The sequence below is a fragment of the Nothobranchius furzeri genome, chromosome 2 (genome assembly GCF_043380555.1).
Source record: "Nothobranchius furzeri strain GRZ-AD chromosome 2, NfurGRZ-RIMD1, whole genome shotgun sequence".
Classification (NCBI taxonomy): Eukaryota; Metazoa; Chordata; class Actinopteri; order Cyprinodontiformes; family Nothobranchiidae; genus Nothobranchius; species Nothobranchius furzeri.
In genome coordinates this window covers 87104806-87127557 of record NC_091742.1, presented here as the reverse complement: position 1 = coordinate 87127557, position 22752 = coordinate 87104806, and the positions used below count along the sequence as shown (strand labels likewise).

At 41.9% G+C, this 22752-nt stretch overlaps 2 protein-coding genes across 4 annotated transcripts; both read right to left on the bottom strand.

The window, feature by feature from the left end:
- Positions 1–890: 890 nt before the first annotated feature.
- On the bottom strand, positions 891–4576 carry LOC107376786 (gastrula zinc finger protein XlCGF57.1). Of its 2 annotated transcripts, XM_015946054.3 has the most exons (4): positions 4462–4546; positions 4296–4346; positions 3921–4011; positions 891–3268 (listed from the first exon to the last, which is right to left on the bottom strand). In XM_015946054.3, the coding sequence occupies exons 3-4, from the start codon at positions 3928–3930 to the stop codon at positions 1722–1724; spliced, it is 1557 nt and encodes a 518-aa protein (XP_015801540.3). In that variant the 5' UTR covers positions 3931–4011; positions 4296–4346; positions 4462–4546; the 3' UTR covers positions 891–1721. The 2 variants fall into 2 exon arrangements, with proteins under 2 accessions (XP_015801540.3, XP_015801539.3); XM_015946053.3 differs by having other exon boundaries at positions 4296–4576.
- Positions 4577–10582: 6006 nt separating this feature from the next.
- Positions 10583–16804, bottom strand: LOC107376785 (gastrula zinc finger protein XlCGF57.1). 2 transcript variants are annotated; one of them, XM_015946052.3, is made up of 4 exons: positions 16743–16804; positions 16577–16627; positions 16204–16294; positions 10583–12443 (listed from the first exon to the last, which is right to left on the bottom strand). In XM_015946052.3, exons 3-4 carry the CDS (start codon positions 16211–16213, stop codon positions 10813–10815), a joined length of 1641 nt encoding a protein of 546 aa, XP_015801538.3. In that variant the 5' UTR covers positions 16214–16294; positions 16577–16627; positions 16743–16804; the 3' UTR covers positions 10583–10812. The 2 variants fall into 2 exon arrangements, with proteins under 2 accessions (XP_015801538.3, XP_015801537.3); XM_015946051.3 differs by lacking the exon at positions 16743–16804 and having other exon boundaries at positions 16577–16736.
- Between the last annotated feature and the right edge of the window lie 5948 nt (positions 16805–22752).

Genomic DNA, 22752 nt, shown 5'->3' with positions numbered 1-22752 from the left:
ATTAGTAGATCCGCCTTTTGCAGAAATGGCAGCCTCTAAATGCTTCCTGTAGCTTCCAATGAGAGTCTGGATTGTGGGTGAAGGTATTTTTGACCATTCTTCTTTACGAAACATCTCTGGTTCATTCAGGTTTGATGGCTTCTGAGCAAGAACGGCTCTCTTTAACACAGATTTTCAATAATATTCAGGTCTGGGGACTGAGACGGCCATTCCAGAATGTTCCACTTGTTCCTCTGCATGAATGCCTTGGTAGATTTTTAGCAGTGTTAGGGTCGTTGTCTTATTGAAAAATCCAGCCCCAGCACAGCTTCAGCTTTATCACTAATTCCTGGACATTGGTCTCCAGAATCTGCTGATATTGAGTGGAAACCATGCATTCAACATTAACAAGTTCGGCGTTGTGAATGGGCCTACCCACTTGCACTTGGGCCCATACTAAGACAGCCAAGAGCTGCTTTAATCGATCACAACAGGTGACCGTTCGCTCATGTACGTCAAAGTTTTCTTTCAACCGAAGATAATAAAACAGTTTGTATAAAATTGATCCAGAAGTTGTAGCCCGTAAGTGCCTAGAAGGCAAAAACAGCTAAATGGCAGGGTTCGCATTGACCGGATATTTGCCGTATTAGACCGTTTATTTTGAGGGAAAAACCTCAAGGCTGTTGGTTGTTTTGAAAGAATTACCCCGACGCATGCAGATGCACTGACATTTCAATTGATATGCACATCGCGTAGGTAGCTAAAGCCTGGGGCACAAAGAAAACAGATAAGCTGCGCCGCCACGTCCTGCCCATGCCGTCATTTTAAAAAGAAGTCGTTATAGTTACTGACAGTGGCTACATGGGCAGCGCAACGCCACGTCCCAGAAACGCTGGTCCGCACAGAGGCACTGAAGATAGGTGCCTGTTTTATTTCAAGCATCGTGGCATAGCTGTTTACAACATTCTGGAGTACTTTACAACAGACATTATGATGCAGAGCGGCTCTACTGCACAAACCCAACCGCCAAAACATGGATGAACTCATAAATGCTACTTGATTACAGTATTGAAAACTTTAAAGTACTACTGATCTTAACATATTCTAATAAACAGCATGCTTACCCATTTTTAATGAATTAGTGTCTCACAAAACACAATGGTAAGTCTGATCTCATTTAAACAAAAAAATCCCTTTCAGCTTCTTGTTGTAGTTCCGCGTGATGTTTTGACTATCGCCCGATTTTCCAAGAAGCGTCCGGCGGCCTAGCAAGTCCTATGTGACCATTTGACTTTCTAAAACTGCTGTGCTTCTGTGGCGCAGCGCATCTGTCTTCTGTGTGCCCCAGGCATAAATAAACCAAGAAAATATTCCCATCGGAACATCTGAGCATTATACTGGACTCTGTATAGCTCACCGTCAGTGCGCACATAAGGTGGACAGCGAGCGGTCGGTTTTAAAAGATGACCATCTTTACATTAAGAATTGGCATACAGAAAAAAATGAATGCAGTAAAATAAAATACATTTTAATTAAATATTCATTCATTCTTTTACAAGCACAGAGGGCTGTATCAGATAGATGAAAGAGCCGTGGGTAGCCAACCCCTGGTTTGGTATATGTAGTGTAGCTATGAAGTATGGGATGTATAAACAACAATGGTCCCTTTTTCGGTAAACTTGGCAGTTAAATATGTTATTTGTGTCCACCGGTGGACCCTCATTTATCTGTTTAAATATGCTTCAACAAAGTTCCAAGGCAAAAAGCTTGTTTCCTGTGTGGACTCTCAAATGACTATTTAAACCTCTCTTATAGCTAAATCTTTGTCCACAGAGTTCGCAGGCAAATGGTTTCTGTCCTTTATGGACTCTCATGTGACTGTTTAGGCTAGAACTATGGCTAAATTTTTGTCCACAGAGCTCACAAGTAAAAGGTTTTTGTCCTGTGTGGACTCGCATGTGAGCGTTTAAATTTGTCTTTTGGGTAAACCTTTGTCCACAGAGCTCACAAGCAAAAGGTTTTTGTCCTGTGTGGACTCTCATGTGTCGGTTTAAATGTGTCTTTGAATTAAATCTTTGTTCACAGAGCTCACAGCCAAATGGTTTCTGTCCTGTGTGGACTCTCATATGTTCATTTAAATTCGCCTTTTGTCTAAATTTGTGTCCACAGAGCTCACAAGCAAAAGGCTTCTGTCCTGTGTGGACTCTTAAATGTCGGTTTAAATATGCCTTTGAATTAAATAGATGTCCACAGAGCTCACAGGCAAAAGGCTTCTGTCCTGTGTGGACTCTTAAATGTCGGTTTAAATATGCCTTTGAATTAAATAGATGTCCACAGAGCTCACAGGCAAAAGGTTTCTGGCCTGTGTGGACTCTCATGTGTTCATTTAAATCTGTCTTTTCTTTAAATTCTTGTCCACACAATTCACAGGCCAAAGGCTTCTGGCCTGCGTGGACTTGCATGTGTCGGTTTAAATGTGTCTTTCGGCTAAATCTTCTTCCACAGAACTCACAGGCAAAAGGTTTCTGTCCTGTGTGGACACTCATGTGTCTGTTTAAATTAGACTTTCTCCCAAATCTTTTTCCACAATCGTCACAACTAAATGATTTTGGTTTTGTTTGGACTTTCCTGCACTTGTCTATATGTTGCTTTATTCTGATACATTTCTTATTAACCACGCAACCTGAAGACCTTACTGTTGAATGACTTGTCACGTGTTTCTGGAGAGACCACTTGTGGAGAAATTGTTCACCACACTCAGGGCAGCTAAAGGATTTGTTGACAGGCTTAAGATCTGACTCAGAAGACCTGTTCTCACTCCAGTCATTGTCTCTGTCCCCAGTTTCAGGCTCCGAGTCTGACAGCTCAGTGTCTAAATTCAAATCATCAACATCTCCATCATCTCCACTAACTTCAGTCTCTGAAGAATTGGATGACTGGTCATGAGGGTTCAGATCACGGTTCCTGCTAGCTTCTGCTCCTCCACCAGTTTCTGCTGTCATCTGGTCAGCTGAGTTGCTGGTTGGACCATCTCTGTCTTCTATTTGCTGCTGAAGAAGCTGTGTGAACATAGGTTTATCTTCATCATCTTCACTCTTTATAGAAACAGCAGTGAATGAAAACCAGGCAGCATTATTCTCGTCCTTCAAATGGAAACGATCTTCCTCCAGACTGGTCCAGAGTTCCTCTTGTTCCTCCTTTATGTGGAGGTGTTCTTGGTCCCGTTGGTTCACACCAGCACTCTGTTCTTCAGAAGCTTCTTTTTTAACTAGCACCACCTGCTGAATATCTGTAAAAAACACAAAAACGCATGATGTGAATTACCAACGGATGGAACTTTATACTCACACAAGAGGTGTAACATCTCACAATATTGCAAGATCTTGATATTTGTCAAAGAGGCTACTAACTCTTTAGCGCTAGTAGGGCTGGGCAATATATCAATAGTTTTAAAATATCAATTTCATTTCGAAAAAGAAACAAGGACAAACAATTATGAATGCACACACTCACACCTAAGGACAATTTAGACATACTTTTAATCTGATAATAAAACTGCTTTAATCTTTAACTTGTCTTGGTTTTCTTCTCATCCACAAACTTGGTGGAATCAAAAGTAACAAACTGTCGGTCACTGTTGTAGACGGCTATGTCTACTAGAGAAGTCCTCAGTGGTTTATAAGAGTCTGGTTGTCAGAGCGGAAAAACAACAATCCCAGTAATAAAATGTGAGCAAGCAGAGAGCAAAGCAGGAAGTGGAGTCCAAGTGGAAATGACTTGTGGAAGTTTTGATGGTTTGATGAGATGACATGTTGAATAAATAAGCTGAGATATTAACGGAAACCAATTTATCTCTCTCTCTCACACACACACACACACACACACACACACACACACACACACACACACACACACACACACACACACACACACACACGTACCTGTATCCATGCTGTCCAGATCCAGATGATGAACATCACGATAAATCCCAGAAATGGTAGCAGGTTTTATTTAGCCGTGTTTAGCTAACAGCTGCAGTAAAAACAAAGCAGGGGAGCTGATTAAGATGATGCTTCAGAAGAACACAGATGAAGAAAATCTAACGGTTTGGTTCTGATTAGCTGACGACTGATCCAGATTTCAAGAGAGGACCTTTGGTCACCTGAGTTCACGGGAGTAGAGCTAACCGTCTTTTCCTCCCGAGTCACATTCAGATTCGGGGCTTTTCCGTTTGAGTGTGAGCGGGATGGATCAGAGAGCGAGCAGTGATCCTGCATCATGACCAAGTCTAGAAAAAAGCTTTCATGACCGCTCACCTATTTTGGAGCTCGGGTTGCAACGGAGACTGCAGAATGTCTTCTCTGGTTCTGGAAAGAACCAAGTTGTTGAGGAGAAGAAAGTTTAAAGTTAGTCTCTTTAGCTGCTCAACTCTCCCAGAGACTCAAGTGAAGACACTTTTACTGCAGAGCCTTAAATACCCACCTCACACACCAGAACAACAACAAGCTAGATATGCTAGCAGCTTCCGGTTTCTGCTTTTTCCGGTGGTTGGTAACCAGCGTAAAGGTGCACTACCGCCACCTGCTGGAGCACAATTCTGTGTTCTCTCTTTTACTCTTTGTTCACAGACCATTTTCACAACATTCAGGGCCGGCTCTAGGTAATTTGGTGCCCAAGGCGAGACTGCCCATGTGCGCCCCCCCTCCCCCCGTGCCTGCATGCCTCTCACCCAAAACCCACCCACCCACCACACATTGGAAAGAGCAACTCCACAGTTATTCTTCAGTTACAAATTTTTTATTTTAAATATTCACACAGTAACTCTTTGAAGTCAACAGCCTGAAGAATAAATGTAAGCTTGAAAGATAAGTAACCTGAGAATATTACAATAACCAACAACTCAAAATGTTGTGCAAATGTCATTGGGGGTATGCAAAATCAAAAGCAGCATTAAACTGTGCAATCAAAAGCAAAACTCAAATATCAGTGTCATCATAAAGAAAGTTCTACTTTCCATTTTGTTCGACTGGTGGCCAGTCAGCAGGATCCATGGGTTCAGCAGCTCATACATGTTCACAGACATCTGTTGAAGCTGATGATGATGTCTCTTCAGGCTGTTGGATTGGAGCACTAAGTCTGCTGGTGTTGGGTTCATCTTCTGTGAGTAAATAAATAAACACACACACACACACACACACACACACACACACACACACACACACACACACACAACGCAACCTAACCCTCTGATGAATGAATTACTCAAGAACAGTGCCACATTCACATTCAATATTTTTCAGTCATGTGCAGTGATGCTTTTCATTATTTTTAATGTTACTGGACTTTTTCTTTTATTGATCTTTTTTTAATCTGTTCTATGAAAAACATCTTACATTCTTCATCTTCACAGTGAGACTCAACAGGTGTAGAAGACAGTCCCACCCCCCGTGGTGTCAACAGGTGCCTGTATGGCTGCAGATATTGTCTCAATGCATCTGGACACGACGATTCAAAAGTAAAAATAATTGGTTAAAGTTATGAGATACTGTATTGTGTATGTAAACAGCTAGCAAGGGTCCGTCCGTGGACCGTGCGTGGCAGGAGAGGCAGTTAGCTAAAAATTGTAACGCAAAAAGTTCCTTTGCCAAATTTATAAAGTCTACATACCTCTGCTTTGGGCCCGGTTTTTTTTTCTTCCTCCTTCCTTCGCTTTCGGAATGCTGATCCCGATGGCTTAGGTGTTCTTTTCATCGTAAAATACCAAAAATTTAAACGCGACAACAACAGGATGTCCTTCTGTGCTACCCACGCACATGATGTACGGCACCCTTAACGGTCAAATGCATCGGAGCGGTGGTCCAAGCGGGAGCTCGTCATGCAGCCAGATCATTAGAATTTAAATATTGATGTTTTAATTTCATGTCATTTCAGAGGGGAATTTCGAGTATGTAGAGAGTGCATTTCATATTACAAACATAAATTTAATAAACTTAGTTTTTTTTTTTGCGCCCTATCCATCAGATGGCGCCCCAGGCGGCCGCCTGTGTCGCCTGTCAGCAAAGCCGGCCCTGACAACATTCCTATACACAATATACACAGTATCACTCTACTACATAAATGAGATCTGTGAAAGGGACTCCAAAAAGCTGAAACGGCTTATTTAAGGATCCCATGATGATTAGATTACAATAATGCATTCTCATAAACCTGACTTTTATCAGAAAATCATCAGAGAAAAACAAAAAAGAAAAGAAAACAATTAGTCAAATCAAACCATACAGGCCACAGAAAAAAGAAAAAAAATGGAGTCAATTAATATTCAATTAAAATTCTAGCACTCATGTGATGTCAGCAAGATATTGCCACTATGTGTTCATACCATATGTATTTAACATTTCCATCTTCAAGAGAGTTTTAAATTGACTAATTGTTTTACATTTCTTGATTGCTTCACTCCAATTATTCAGTGTTTGTACTCCTCTGGGTGTCTTATAAATAAATGTTCCATGTAAAGGATAATTTCCATCCCTTGGTGGAAACAACTTCTGGACACTGCAAGGGGCTTCCTGGTTAAGTATTTTAAACATAAGTTGTGCTATTCTATAGTTAACAAGATCTTTAAACTTGAGAATTTTTAATTTAAGAAACAGTGAATGAATATGTTGTCTATATTCTGCATCAGCCACTATTCGTATTGCTTTTTTTGTACAGTACACAGAGATTCTAAATTGGTTTTGTATGTATTGCCCCATACTTCTTCGCCATATATTAAGTAAGGGACAATAAAAGAAAAATATATGGTTAACAGAGAAGACGTATTGATAACCTTTATTTATCGTCTATTATCACTCCAAGAAACTTGATTGTTGTTACCCTTTCAATATTATTTATCCTTAATTTAGCATTTAGATCATTGTCTTTATTTCCAAAAATAATTAACTTTGTTTTTGCCAAATTTAATTTGAGTTTATTGTCATCTATATAAATGTGTGTCTAATCGTGCTGCAGATACCTGTAGTCAACAGTTTTGCACTTTAGTGCATTTTAGTTAAAATTAGAATTTTCTGCCTAAAACTGTCGGTGTTGTGCCTTTGTCAGGTAAAAACTCTGCGCTGCATTTGAATTTAAATCTGCCATCGCTATTGGCTAAGAAGTACCCTATAACGTTAGCTCGTACCATATGATGTCACAATGTCGTTGTGAGTCTGTGTGTGTGTTTGTTAGCGGCTACGCCCTCTCGGTCTGCTAGGTAACAGCGTTTGTTGCATTTTTCAAACAGGAAGTGGGAGCAGAGTAATACTCTGGTAGTGGGTGACTACCTCTTTAAAGAGGACAATCCACATTAATGAACACTTAGTAATTACTTTGTGTGTAGATGCTCTAGATTCAGCCATGAGCTACTTTCTATCATGTCCTGTCCATGTCCTCCCTGGCTCTGCCATACCCCTTCTCCCTTGTCTCCCCAGCATTCATTTTAGTCCTCATCATATGTTCATATGTCCCTTACCCTTGACCCCTTTGTTCTCTTAGATGTGCTTCCTGTCCCCTTAGATAAATTCAGCCATATCATCCCCAGCCACAGTTACTTTTAGCCACTCTTCCACCCTTCATTGTTTTCCCCATGTCAGATTTCTATTTAGTTCATGTATTCTCCAAGTCATTTCTTGTTCATCCTTCTAGTTCAGTTATAATTATTTTTTCTGTTCATTGTGTTCTGTTTGCCATAATCCAGCTCCATGTTTTACCTGTGTCTTTAATCATCATTATTTAGCTTTTCCCTATTCAGCGTTTAGTTCTAGTGTCTTATGTTTCTGCATCTTATTGTTTTGTTTGTTCAGCTTTAGTCCTCTAGGTTGTACTGACCAGCATGGACTCAGCAGTTTATCTAGTTGATTATTCCCAGCCAGAAACCACAACCAGAAAGATACAGAGGAAATCCCTTCACATGTAAGGACTTTATCAGAGTTTTTATGTTGGAGTTTTTGAATACCATTTATTTCATATGTGTGACCATGTATGTACATGTTTGTTCCTCATTCTGACGATTCACACACATTCACCCACAGCTTTGTGTCTGGAACATTATGTTTCAGTTCCAAGTCATGTTGCAGCTGATTGAACGCAATCTTACCACACCACATCATTGTAATGTGTAACCCCTCCCATGTGTTCCTGTGCCTAATAAAAACGAGCCACGCGGGGGAGAACTTTGGAGTTGAGCAGTGAGGTGGAGTCACGACTGTATCCTGTTTAACTTCTCCATTGCTCTTTTACTCCTGCAAAGCTAAAACAGACAATACTCGTTTCTGCAAGATCGTTACGTTAGAAAGGCAAAACCCTAACAACTTGGGGGCTCGTTCGGGATCCCAACATACCCGATCGCTGATGGAAGGAGGAAGACATGCCGAAGCCCGTGCACGGCCAGAGTCAATAGGACTTCTGAAGTAAAGTCAAAGTCAGTTTATTGTCAATTCTACCACATGTGCAAGACATACAGAGAAATGAAATTGAGTTTCAGTACACACAATTCAGAGATCAGACATACATGGGCAAGACACATGACAAGAATTGGTGACTGTGGTCCTTCGCAACATGAGTCGCGCTACCTTAAAAAGATGAAAAGGGAATTACATGAGGATAAATTGGGGGAGGGAAAAAAGGCATACCAGAGTTACTCCCGGCAGGGTGTAGCTTTACTATGCAAAAAAATAAAAAACGCCTCAAACATATAAGCACGAACATCACAGTTCACAACATGAGACTCCGATAGGGAGGCGGGGAAGGGGGGGGGCTGGGATCCTGATTCCCCAGCGGGAGCAGCTCTGTGTGGCGCTCAGCCAGCTGTTTCCACAGGAGGGAGGGAGATTTGGAGGAGCGCAGAGCACATTTGAGTTCCTGCAGATTGATGACCTCGCTAGGCAGAAGTCCACACTCTGAAGGCGGGGGGGTAGGACGGGTTTTCACAGCATCTGTCTGCATTCCTTCCTTCGTGGGGGTTGTTGTTAGCAGCTCAAGGCTGCCGTGGCGTCAGATTTGGATAACAAGACTGTGTTTGGGTCAGGCAGAGATCATTTTCCTCTCTGCCTTCAGTCTGTAACTGGTCATTCCAGTCCTTCAGTGAAGCCAATTTTGGCTATTACACTTGTCCATACCGTCCGGTGACCCTCTCCGAGATGACATCCACTTTGCGCACTAACACCGGTAACGCAGCTAAAACATTGTCCAGTTTACGATTCACCTCGAGTAACGTCCCAGTCTGTGAGGTCTCCACCCTGGCGGTGCTTCCCGTGGGTGCGGGTCGCCCTCCAATCGCTCCCGTCTTCCCAAATTTCCAGAAAACCAGATATCCTCCCACTCCAATCAGAGGAAATCCAGTGATCATCAGGCCAAATATCCACATATCTTCGACGTCCTCAATGGACAGCTGAGAGAGAGATACGATCTTCCACTCCTTCCAGGAATCGAGCATATATCCCGCTGCGTGTGTCCCTTGCGGGCAAGTGGGAGCCCCCTCCTCCGTTCTCATCGTAGAATAAATCTTGTCAATCGCATTGAATGACATATTAATTAAATCCATTTCTGAAAAATAGGGATTTCCAGAAGAAATGCAGAGAAGCGCTCTGTAGGCAGACAGAACAAAAAGAGCCTTGGGAAAAAAGATAAGGGAGCAAAAGCAGAAGCCTCTGTGCTCTGTGAGTGCCTGAACGTATAATAAAAGTCTCGGGAGGTGGCATTCCTTGCCAGGCCGGCGCTATAGGTCAACTCCTTCAGTCAACGACAGATTGATGGGATACATTTATACCAAAAATCTCCAGAGCGAGTGAGTAGAAAGTTTGTTTTTGGGTTCGAGTCCCATTTATTGCTTTCTGTGTTGGGTTAAAGACCCATAGACATTTTGTGAAGGATATTGTGGGGTTCGAGTCCCAACAGGGTTGGAGTACCTCTTAAAGCCCAGCTGAGTCCAATTTGAGGTTTTCTCAGAAATTCCCAGAAATGTGGTTGGTTTTCTTTTGTCGTTCAGGCTGACAAATATAAGTCTATGTAACGGTGTGATATCTCCCCAATCCCTTAAATCATTCGTGAATATTGTTTCTGTCTAGCAGCGCTGACACTAACTCTGATTCGCTCAAGCAAATGATTATAAAATTGCAGTAAATCCACATTATTTTATTAGTGTAGCAGTACGAAATGCCTGCTCCAATTTTATTGGTCTAGAACAGTACGCCCTCCGTACGTAGGAGGGCGCTGCTACTATAAAAGGGGAGCTCCTCCGGTGAGGAAGTAGGCTCGGGAAACAGATGGTCTCATTATGCCGCTGTGTTTTGTTGTTGTGTAGCTGTGTCCTCAGGCTGCGTTTCTGGTGCAATCCGCCCTGCTCCAACTGTGCTTGGGCGTTTGGGTCAGTGTTGGGTGTGACGTCATCGCTTGCCTATTGAATCCTCGTTGCTTCTGGGCAGGGAGTTCTCTTCTGCTCAGGCGTTACTAGCAGGAGGATCGATTGCTCTGTGGTCCGGCCGGAGGCGCCGCTGTTTCGCTTTAGTTATTTGTTTCATTCAGTTTTCCAGTACATTAAGAATTGGCATACAGAAAAAAATGAATGCAGTCAAATAAAATACATTTTAATTAAACATTAATTCATTCTTTAACAAGCACAGAGGGCTGTATCAGATAGATGAAAGAGCCGTGGGTAGCCAACCCCTGGTTTGGTATATGTAGTGTAGCTATGAATTATGGGATGTATAAACTACAATGGTCCCTTTTTCGGTAAACTTGGCAGTTAAATATGTTATTTGCGTCCACCTGTGGACCCTCATTTATCTGTTTAAATATGCTTCAACAAAGTTCCAAGGCTAAAGGCTTGTTTCCTGTGTGGACTCTCAAATGACTATTTAAACCTCTCTTATAGCTAAATCTTTGTCCACAGAGTTCGCAGGCAAATGGTTTCTGTCCTGTATGGACTCTCATGTGACTGTTTAGGCTAGAACTATGGCTAAATTTTTGTCCACAGAGCTCACAAGTAAAAGGCCTTTGTCCTGTGTGGACTCCCATGTGAGTGTTTAAATTTGTCTTTTGGCTAAACCTTTGTCCACAGAGCTCACAAGCAAAAGGTTTTTGTCCTGTGTGGACTCTCATGTGTCGGTTTAAATTTGGCTTTGAATTAAATCTTTGTTCACAGAGCTCACAGCCAAATGGTTTCTGTCCTGTGTGGACTCGCATATGTTCATTTAAATTTGTCTTTTGTCTAAATTTTTGTCCACAGAGTTCACAAACAAAAGGCCTTTGTCCTGTGTGGACTCGCATGTGAGCGTTTAAATTTGCCTTTTGTCTAAATTTGTGTTCACAGAGTTCACAAGCAAAAGGCTTCTGTCCTGTGTGGACTCTTATATGTCGGTTTAAATATGCCTTTGAATTAAATAGATGTCCACAGAGCTCACAGGCAAAAGGCTTCTGTCCTGTGTGGACTCTTATATGTCGGTTTAAAGATGCCTTTGAATTAAATAGTTGTCCACAGAGCTCACAGGCAAAAGGTTTCTGGCCTGTGTGGACTCTCATGTGTTCATTTAAATCTGTCTTTTCTTTAAATTCTTGTCCACACAATTCACAGGCCAAAGGCTTCTGGCCTGCGTGGACTTGCATGTGTCGGTTTAAATGTGTCTTTCGGCTAAATCTTCTTCCACAGAGCTCACAGGCAAAAGGTTTCTGTCCTGTGTGGACACTCATGTGTCTGTTTAAAATTGACTTTGTCCCAAATCTTTTTCCACAATCGTCACAACTAAATGATTTTGGTTTTGTCTGGACTTTCCTGCACTTGTCTATATGTTGCTTTATTATGATACATTTCTTATTAACCACACAACCTGAAGACCTTGCTGTTGAATGACTTGTCACGTGTTTCTGGAGAGACCACTTGTGGAGAAATTGTTCACCACACTCAGGGCAGCTAAAGGATTTGTTGACAGGCTTAAGATCTGACTCAGAAGACCTGTTCTCACTCCAGTCATTGTCTCTGTCCCCAGTTTCAGGCCCCGAGTCTGACAGCTCAGTGTTTAAATTCAAATCATCAACATCTCCATCATCTCCACTAACTTCAGTCTCTGAAGAATTGGATGACTGGTCATGAGGGTTCAGATCACGGTTCCTGCTAGCTTCTGCTCCTCCACCAGTTTCTGCTGTCATCTGGTCAGCTGAGTTGCTGGTTGGACCATCTCGGTCTTCTATTTGCTGCTGAAGAAGCTGTGTGAACATAGGTTTATCTTCATCATCTTCACTCTTTATAGAAACAGTAGTGAATGAAAACCAGGCAGCATTATTCTCGTCCTTCAAATGGAAACGATCTTCCTCCAGACTGGTCCAGAGTTCCTCTTGTTCCTCCTTTATGTGGAGGTGTTCTTGGTCCCGTTGGTCCACACCAGCACTCTGTTTTTCAGAAGTTTCTTTTTTAACTAGCACCACCTGCTGAATATCTGTAAAAAACACAAAAATGCATGACGTGAATTACCAACTGATGGAACTTCATACTCACACAAGAGGTGTAACATCTCACAATATTGCAAGATCTTGATATTTGTCAAAGAGGCTACTAACTCTTTAGCGCTAGTAGGGCTGGACAATATAAAATATCAATTTCATTTCGAACAAGATGATATAACTAGTCAAGCCGCTAGCGACTAGCTTGCTCCGTCTCTAAACGGTCATTACAAGTATTCTCACAAGTCTGCTCAATCAGAAAATTTCTGGGTCAATGTTCTGCCTTAAAATTTGCTTTTGGCTTCCTGGTTTTTAATTATTTGGGGACGTTCGCTCATGTTTCAGCGAGCCTTTTCACAGTGGCTGCCAAAAGAGTTTTGTTTATCCTGAGAGCAGAGCAGAGAGATGGGCCAAACCCCTTTCCCGTGTACATTCCCGGTAGAGCCGGAGCAGAAATTACCTCAAAAGTTTTGTAACAGTTGGAATAGTTAACGTTAGGTTTAACATTTTATTCTGAAGGTGAGTTCAGCGGGCAGGAGAGTTTGTTCCGGTTCAGTTTTTTCTGCCTTTTTATGCTAGAAAACGCTCCATTACGAGCAATTCTGTTAAAAAAAGGGTTAGGGTTAGAGTCTGTAAGCCGCGGGTCACAGCCGACAGTAGTTTGAAAATCATGCCCATAAAAGAGCAACCAGAGAGTCTGAGTCATTACATTATGATCGCTGATATGCGTCACAACTGATAAGATTCCAGCCATGTTCACCCTAATAAATCCTCTGTGCACGACTCTTGTGAGTATAATCTTCAGTAGATACAATTGCATCATGAATTTCTATCATATTAAGCTAAACTCATGATGCGTCTTGCTTGATGAGCTGTAGCGGTTTTAGGCACGGGCAGACAGGGCAGTTGCCCGGGGCGGCATTTTTTCATGACACAAAAGGGGCACACAGGCGCTGAGTAAAAAAATAAATAAATAAAGAAACCTGCGCCGCACCGAGGGTTTTCTATTATCTGTCATATGACAGTGTCTGGATTGGAAACAGCAAGTTGGCGCCCCCTGCAGCTGCCGGCGCTCCGTGCACCGTGTGTCTATGAAGAAGAGGAAGGGGAGGGATGCAGCGGGGGAATTCACCTCTGGGTGGGTCCAAATGAAATGAGCGGGTAGGCGCTGAATCAACTGTATTAACATGGCTAAAGTCAATCACATCTTGATGTTCTTCCACATTTCATTCATAATATCATAAACACAGGCCTATCATTCTTTCAGGTGTTTCTGAATTGTGTGAAATGGCCGAATAAAAAAAGGAAAAAAAACGATTTTGTGGTCACCCCCCCATCAAGGCCAAATTGTTTAGTCCTGACTAAAGGAAACTTATTGAGTCAAGAGCCAAACAGAAGAGATGAACATAAAAAGGCTAAAACCACCAGGTGCCCGATTCAGGAAAAAAAAAGAGGAGAAAGATAAAGGTATGTTCGCTCTCATGATGCATGTTTTCAATTTTTTGAACCAGTTAACTGGGATTTTAACGGTTAAATGCGGTCAACTAGTTGCTAACAGAGCTAATAGGGCTGAAATATTGAAACGAATATTCAAATGGTTCGAAAAAATTCCTTGAATCGTTTTTTACTGATTCAAACTAGGATTTGTTAAATGCTCGCTGCAGCCCGTGGCCTGCCTGAACAACAACACACACATGTTGATCATGTTCACATAATAATAAATAAAACAACTCTACAAGCAGAAGAAAACTCCCCAGTCACCACTAACTATCCTGTTTATTTATTGCAGATGGCTGCACTGATTATTTTTTACATGATTTGTTCTGTAAAAGTTGGCATTTTTGTTAGTCTACAGTTTTTTTTCTGTCAGTTTAAATTACAATTTCAGAGGCAATTCTAAAATATTATGGATCATGATAAAGATCTATTGGAGATCTACCCCAACTTTTGGACTGCTCTGCCAGTCACTGTGGCTCAAGCTGAGAGGAGCTTTTCAAAACTTGATCAAGTCATACCTGAGGTCAACTATGTTTCAGGGGCGGCTCACTAACCTGGCTCTGATTAGTATCAATCACTCAGTAGGGGAGCAGATTTCATATGATGACATTATTGATGACTTTGCATCAAGGTTAGGTTTTAATTTTAGTTTGTGTTTTCTGTTCTAAATGCAGTGCTGTAGTGATTATCTTTAGTTTGTTATGTGTGAAATATTTTTGCTATTTAGAATATTTATTATATATTATGTGCATATATTCTTAATATTTAGTTAGTTTAGTTGTTTTTGTATATTTGATTCTATATATTTTTGATACAGTATATAATGTATATTGCTTTACATTCTGACAACTTCATAGTAATTAATGTAAATATGTGCAACTTAGAAAAATGAATGTTCAATACTCGTTCTAATAAAACATGCCTGTTTGTAGAAAACATGTGTGTTCGTGCAGGTGGGGTGGTGTGGTGGGGGGGCGCTCAAAGGGGGCCTCGCCCGGGGAGTAATTCCATGTAGAACCGCCACTGTTGATGAGTGGTGGTCGGAGGGACCGGTGGCGCCAGTGTTCAGCAGCCTCGCCTCTGTCAGTGCACCCCAGAAGAGGAATGTAAAGGATTACTCTTCCCAGTGCCACGGTCAGGGAAGATGAACAGGACTGTTCTGTATGGAGGAGCACACAACAGTCCTGGCAGAAGAACTGCTATTCACTCAATGGTCTGTTGACCTCGGACATTGGTGTGGACAAATAACTTTTTTGGACAATTTAAATGCTACACCTGCCACCCCATTGGAACGGATCTTCTCTGCAGCTGGGAAGGTCTGCTCTCTAAAGGGACCAATCCTTTCTCCAGAACTTGTCAAAATGCTAACTTACCTGACTGTGAACAAGAGCCTTTTAGGTGCCTGCCTCCATTTGACTGTAGCATTTGTATTAACAGGCTACCAAGTTAGTAAAAAGTAGTTTGATAAGATATCATCTTGTCTTTATTATTAGATGGCACATGGCTGATCACACTTCAAACTAGAAGCTAATGATGTGTCTCTTCAGACTCTCTGGGACACACAAGTTGTTTGTTTCTGCTATGAGGTCTCAAGGTACACCTGTGGGAATATTATTCATTTAATACTTTTGATATCCATCCATCCATTTTCTGAACCCTCTTGTCCAAGTAGGGTCGTTGGGGGGGCGGGGGGGCTATCTCCAGTGGTCAATGGGCAATCAGGCGGGGTACACCCTGGACAAAGTGCCAGTCCATCGCAGGGCAAGACAGCGACACACAGGACAAACAATTATGAACGCACACACTCACACCTAAGGACAATTTAGACATACTTTTAATCTGATAATAAAACTGCTTTAATCTTTAACTTGTCTTGGTTTTCTTCTCATCCACAAACTTGGTGGAAACAAAAGTAACAAACTGTCGGTCACTGTTGTAGGCGCCTATGTCTACTAGAGAGGGCCTCAGTGGTTTATAAGAGTCTGGTTGTCAGAGCGGAAAAACAACAATCCCAGTAATAAAATGTGAGCAAGCAGGGAGCAAAGCAGGAAGTGGAGTCCAAGTGGAAATGACTTGTGGAAGTTCTGATGAGATGACATGTTGAATAAATAAGCTGAGATATTGACGGAAACCAATTTATTTATATCTCTCTCTCTCTCTCTCTCTCTCTCTCTCTCTCTCTCTCTCTCTCTCTCTCTCTCTCTCTCTCTCTCTCACACACACACACACACACACACACACACACACACACACACGTACCTGTATCCATGCTGTCCAGATCCAGATGATGAACATCACGATAAATCCCAGAAATGGTAGCAGGTTTTATTTAGCCGTGTTTAGCTAACAGCTGCAGTAAAAACAAAGCAGGGGAGCTGATTAAGATGATGCTTCAGAAGAACACAGATGAAGAAAATCTAACGGTTTGGTTCTGATTAGCTGACGACTGATCCAGATTTCAAGAGGACCTTTGGTCACCTGAGTTCACGGGAGTAGAGCTAACCGCCTTTTCCTCCCGAGTCACATTCAGATTCGGGGCTTTTCCGTTTGAGTGTGAGCGGGATGGATCAGAGAGCGAGCAGTGATCCTGCATCATGACCAAGTCTAGAAAAAAGCTTTCATGACCGCTCACCTATTTTGGAGCTCGGGTTGCAACGGAGACTGCAGAATGTCTTCTCTGGTTCTGGAAAGAACCAAGTTGTTGAGGAGAAGAAAGTTTAAAGTTAGTCTCTTTGGCTGCTCAACTCTCCCAGAGACACAAGTGAAGACATTTTTACTGCAGAGCCTTAAATACCCACCTCACACACCAGAACAACAAGCTAGATATGCTAGCAGCTTCCGGTTTCTGGTTTTTCCGGTGGATGGTAACCAGCGTAAAGGTGCACTACCGCCACCTGCTGGAGAATAATTCCGTGTTCTTTCTTTTATTCTTTGTTCACAGACCATTTTCACAACATTCCTATACACAATATACACAATATCACTCTACTACATAAATGAGATCTGTGAAAGGGACTCAAAGAAGCTGAAACAGCTTATTTAAGGATCCCATGATGATTAGATTACAATAATGCATTCTCATAAACCTGACCTTTATCAGAAAATCATCAGAGAAAAAAAAACTATTAGTCAAATCAAACCATACAGGCCACAGAAAAAAGAAAAAAAATTGACTCAATTAATATTCAATTAAAATTCTAGCACTCATGTGATGTCAGCAAGATATTGCCACTATGTGTTCAAATCCCTCTAAAAGTCCAGCCAGGTTTTGAGTCCCTTTTGAGGTTTTCTCTCGGAAATTCCCAGAAATGTGGTTAGTTTTCTTTTGTTGTTCAGGCTAACCAATGTAACTGTGTGATATTTCCCCAATACCTTAAATCATTTGTGAATATTGTTTCTGTCTAGCAGCGCTGACACTAACGCTGATTCGCTCAAGCAAATGATTATAAAATCGCTGTAAATCCACATTATTTTATTAGTATGGCTTCAGTGAGATTGTAACATTACAGAATACCTGCTGGGAGTTTGGTGTAAACCGCATGGAACGTTAAAGGTCTTCTCCGCTGAATGGATTCGTAGAGCTGAGAGACCCTTGGTGTTGCAACGGAAAAGTAGTGTGTATGTGTGAGTGACTTTCAGAAGTGTTACCTGAAACATGTAGTCGAAGGTAATAACCTGAATAATAACTTTTAAAACCTTTAATGAACCATTGTAAATTAATCATAGGAAAAAGTCAGTAAAAACACAAACCCACAAGGGGATGAAAAATTCATGTTACAAAAACATCCAGACTATCTAAAATACATGGATAAGTGGAAAAGAAAGCATGAGATAGATGGGAAGCTGAATGTAAACAAATGGACTTATGTAGTGGGAGAACTAGAGACGAGCATGGTTTCTACAACAGAAAAAAAGAAAGAAGAGAAGGAAAAGGAGTTAGAATTTGCTAAGTTGTGGTTAAAATAGTCCCAAGCCAGACGAGACAGTATGATAAAAAGTAAAGTTGCGAAAAAGGAAAAACAGGAGGCAAAAGCTATGTTTGAGGCCGGAAGACAATGAGACGGTTGTAGGAAGGCGGCAAGTGTAGCGACATGAATGGCCTCATTTGTGACCCAAAGGTCACACTTCCTCAGCTGGGTCGAGCTGTCCTGGCTGTACTTCTATCTACAGATTATCCATCACAGGAGACACGAAGTCTGCTGTAAACCATCTTTAATCTGACTGCCTTTTATCTGTCTGCTGTTCCATCCGCAAGATGAAGGACACTTCAAGATTTAAAAGAATCATTTTTAATAAACTCTTCACTGTCTTATTACAAGGTTCATAAATACTCATCAAGGTTCATTATAAATGTATTTAATTACTCAAATGAATTATTATTCTTTGGTTAATGATAATTATTTATGATAATCAGTAATGTTGATGAGTAACAGAAGGTCACGTGCACTTATACACACCATGCAGGACACTGAAATCCGGTTAAAGGTGACTACATTCACACGTCTTTGTTCCATAACACCAAAGCTTTCTACCTCTGAGAGGGCGTGTTTTGAGGTTTGTTAAAACCTAAACTCCTCAGTTCAAGTTCAGTTCTTGAGCTCACCAAAATCTCTCCGTGGCGACGAGAGTCCCAGAGGATCGGGTCGGCCGCACGAAGCCTCCACTAGGCCGTTCTGTCACGCTGATAGAATTGCTCCAACAAAACGCCATCTGCAACCAGCTGACGCAAAACTCCTTCAGAGTTATTGATTTTTCAGACGCAACCAGTTTCATCAGTCGTTGTGATCCGGAGACATCTCAGGACCGATTTGGTCGCACTACGGTTCTTCTACCCACCTCGTGTCCGGAGGTCATCATCTCCTCCGGACATCTCGGATCCAAGAAGGGGGGTCTCCTAACTGAGTGAGGTAGACACTTCCGACAGATTGCGTCCGTATGCCTGTTTTTTAAAGAAATAATTTAGCTCAGCTGCACAACAAACTCTTTCACCCAGAATGCGTTTTCTCTCTCTGATAGAAAGCTTCTGAGACACATTCACACATCCAAACACACACGTTTCATTTTAGTTCCATCCAGACACAGGTTGCTTCAATACCAAGTTTTAATACCAACGCTTTTATAAATTGTCTTTGAAATTCTCATCTTTAAATTGTTAGTAATAAATTCTTAAATTTTTAAACCTGACTCTTCTTTGAAATAAAACACAGATCGGTGTATATTTGGTCATTGAACGAGCAAAGATCTCTTTAAATCTTCTGATTTAATAAATAAACTTGTCACGATGGTCGACTGGGTACGGGAGTTGAGCTTGGTAAGGATGTTTGATGTCTGGATTATTAGGTAGAGAACTCTGATCATGGGTTTCAATGAAACGATGACTGAGTGAAGAGCCGGTGCGGCGTCTTCCATATATAGGCTTGGGTGTGACTGGGAGAATGCCGGGAGTTCCCGCGAGGAGCATACTGGGAAATGTGGTCCAAGATGGAGGCCGGTTAGCTGGGAGAGGCCGGTCCGGGGGCTTGGGTTCTGACAAAACTTTTGCTTTTAATTTAAATCTGTTAAATTAAATATTAATCTTTGGATTAAATATAGACCAAGCCAGTTGGTGCATGAACTTCTATCGATTATATAAATATCCGTGGATATATTTATATATGATACAAGTTTCGTTTTCCAAGTCGTTTGATCTTTTTCAGAATCTAACAAAGCTGAATAGCACAGCGTTAAATTCTAGTTATGTAGATAAACTACATAAGTGTTGCTTCTGAGCCCGAACAAGAGGCTCAGAATGAGAATGCTGGGACACTGTGTCAGTGTCACCAGTCCTCCCCCGTTGTACCCCAACCTAAACAAATTGCTAACTTATGAAACTGCTACCAGTAGTGACTCTCCTCTGCAACAACTACATGACTTAAGGGACAGGACAAAAGTAAGAAAACCACAAAGATCCCTCTGGGATTAATAGAGTATCTTTGAATTGAAGAAACAAAATGAAATTTCAGAATTAGCTGCTGAAAAACTGCCAATAAGTCCCAAATCCCAATGTGGGGCCAGGCCAGCCACCCACCCTCTATGTGTTCCTCCGCTGGAACCTAGAGGAGGCAAGGAGAGCTGTTGAGGCGGTGACATTCCCCCGACAGGACCCAGAGGAATATATTAATGACATGACAGGTGTGTTAAACTCTTACCGCTTAAATGGACAAGAGCTCGGAAAAGCTATGATATCCTGTCTGGGAAAAGATTGGGCCAGAGTAAGGGGAGATTGCACTGGCAGGTTAGTCGCAAACAGTAGTATTGCCATATTCTGAAGATAGGATCCTAGGTGGGGAATATCTCGCACAATAGAGAGCCATGTGCAACAGGGTCCGTGAGAACACGAGCAAATTACAGCCACTTAGCTGGAATAAAACAGAAATCAGACGAAGAGCTAGATGATTTCAGAATAAGGTTTGAAAAGGAATTCCGCACACATTTGGAATTCTCTTTTATGAAACTGCAGACAGTGCATACCAACAACAATTTTAAAAGGCTCTACTGAATGGATTAGACCCAAGAACCAGCACATGGGTGAGAAAACACAATGTAGAAATGAACATTGCCAGCATGCAGTGGATCAGGCACGTAGCTAAACAAGTAAATAAAAAGCCTCCAGGAATCTGGAACCCTCTGCCACCAAGGTGCTAGTCCGAAGCGGGGAGGCCAAGGTGGAGGAAGAGGCAGGGGATTTATACCCTCTGACTGGCCCGAGTAGACTTTCCCTTAGGGTGACCATATGTCCTCTATCCCTCGGACATGTCCTCTTTTCACTCTCTGTCCGGGGCGTCTGGGGGGTTTCCTACATTGATCAAAATGTCCGGTTTTTCATCCAGGAGCAGGGATCGAGTTATGGGGGGCAAGATATATTTCAGGGAAAGATCCAGTTTCTGCCTACATTACAATATTTATGGACTCTCAGCGTAGCGGGATTATGTTGAGCAGAGAGGACGCAGAGCGCTGATCGTTGGTGCGTCCGCTGCATCCAGCGCACCGTACATTCTCAAGGTGGCGCAACAAAACATTATTATTAACACATGTTCGTTCATGTCCATTTATATCCTCTGGTACTCTGTCTTTTAATCGTTCCTGACGCGCTCCGCTCATCGTGTGCTGCGGTGATTTCACCACACTGACGCAGCATTGAAATGTGTACTCCGCTTTGCTGTCAGGAGATCCCTTTGATCTGCGTAGTTCAGAAGTTACTGATGAGATGAAAAAGTAAGAATCCAGACAGCAGTTTTTCTGGAGAGTTTAGAGGAGATGCAGGAAGATGAGAGACAGACAGGACAGGAAAACAGTTAAATAAAATCAAGAAAACAAAAGAAAGTGTTTGAAAGTAAATTGTGTGTAGATTTATCTCCAATGCACGTTTTTACCTGTATAAAACAATAAGTTATACACATGTAATATTTATACATTTGATACAATTCAGATCACCTTCAAAACTCAGTCACACACCCAGGGCCGTTTCGAGGCATTTTGGGGGCCAAGGCAAAATGGGAGCACCCCCCCCCCCCCAGCTGAAACAAGCATCCTTAAGGTTAGTTTATGCTTGACGCGTCGGCGAGGTACGCACGGCTCCGCGCTGCGAAATTGCATCATTTTAACAACCACGCTCCTCCACCGCGCCTCCGCACGGCCCAAAATTTCCGCACCGCGTACCTAGGAAATTTCTTAACCACGCAGACGGTTGGACGCGGAAAAACATGGCGGACCGGCAAGAACTAGTACGGCAGAGGTTCGTAAATACAGACATTTGTATGATTCAGCTCTCAAAGATCACCGTGATCAACATGTTGTTAATAATTCTTGGAGAGAAATAGCTCGCACTGTCGGAAAAGACGAGGACGCTGTTAAAAAAGCTGGAATGCCATGTTGTAAACAGTAATTTCTACTTCTACTACGGTTTAATGTTGGATGTATGCTGTAGAGCTCCATGCTGCCCCCTACAGTTTGGGAGAATATTGGCTCACCGCAGAGACAAGCCGCATGAACCATAAACGCTGCAAGTTGTGAAGCGCGTTCCATCCGCGAGCCGCATCACCTAGCGGAAAGTAAATGCGTCAAGCAAAAACCAAGCTTTAATAATCTGTGCACAGGAAGCTTACCAATGCTGTAGTAAAACAAAAGGTATAATTTTTTTTATTAATAAAATGTTGTTGCAGCACTGAAGCAGCAGAAAATTTAGATTTTGCAATAAATATGCAACATATCTACAAATTAATTGTTTTGGAGCCCCTTTGTTGGCAGAATCTGATATTAGTTTTAGCTCTTCACCTGGGAAACAAGGGTCCTTGGGGTTTGTGTGGTGTTGCCATAGTGTGACGTCATCAGTAATCACAGATCTCCTGTCCTCTTTTTTGGAAATGAAATATGGTCATCCTATTTGGTTTCATCTTGAAATACAATATCGAAAAAAAAGTTTGTTTTCCGTTTTCCTTTTTTATGTTGAAAATAGAAAAACAAAAAACGAGTTGACTTCCTTTTACATTCTTTTGTTTATTGATTGGTGATCGGCAAAACGGCACGTTTCCCTTGTTTTTTTTTTAATTTATTATTTCCAAAGGAAAATCGGATGGCCGTCATGTACACAGGACCCCAAATCTTCCTTCCTCATTTTGTACTGTAAAAAAAGCACAGAGTAATACTTCGTATTTTACGTATTCAAGCTATGAACAATCTTTTACACGTGATTGGTCAAGCTGTTGCCACTTCTTCGTCTCTCATTGGTCCAAAAGGCTCTGCACGTGACGTCTAAAGCGGAAAAGGACG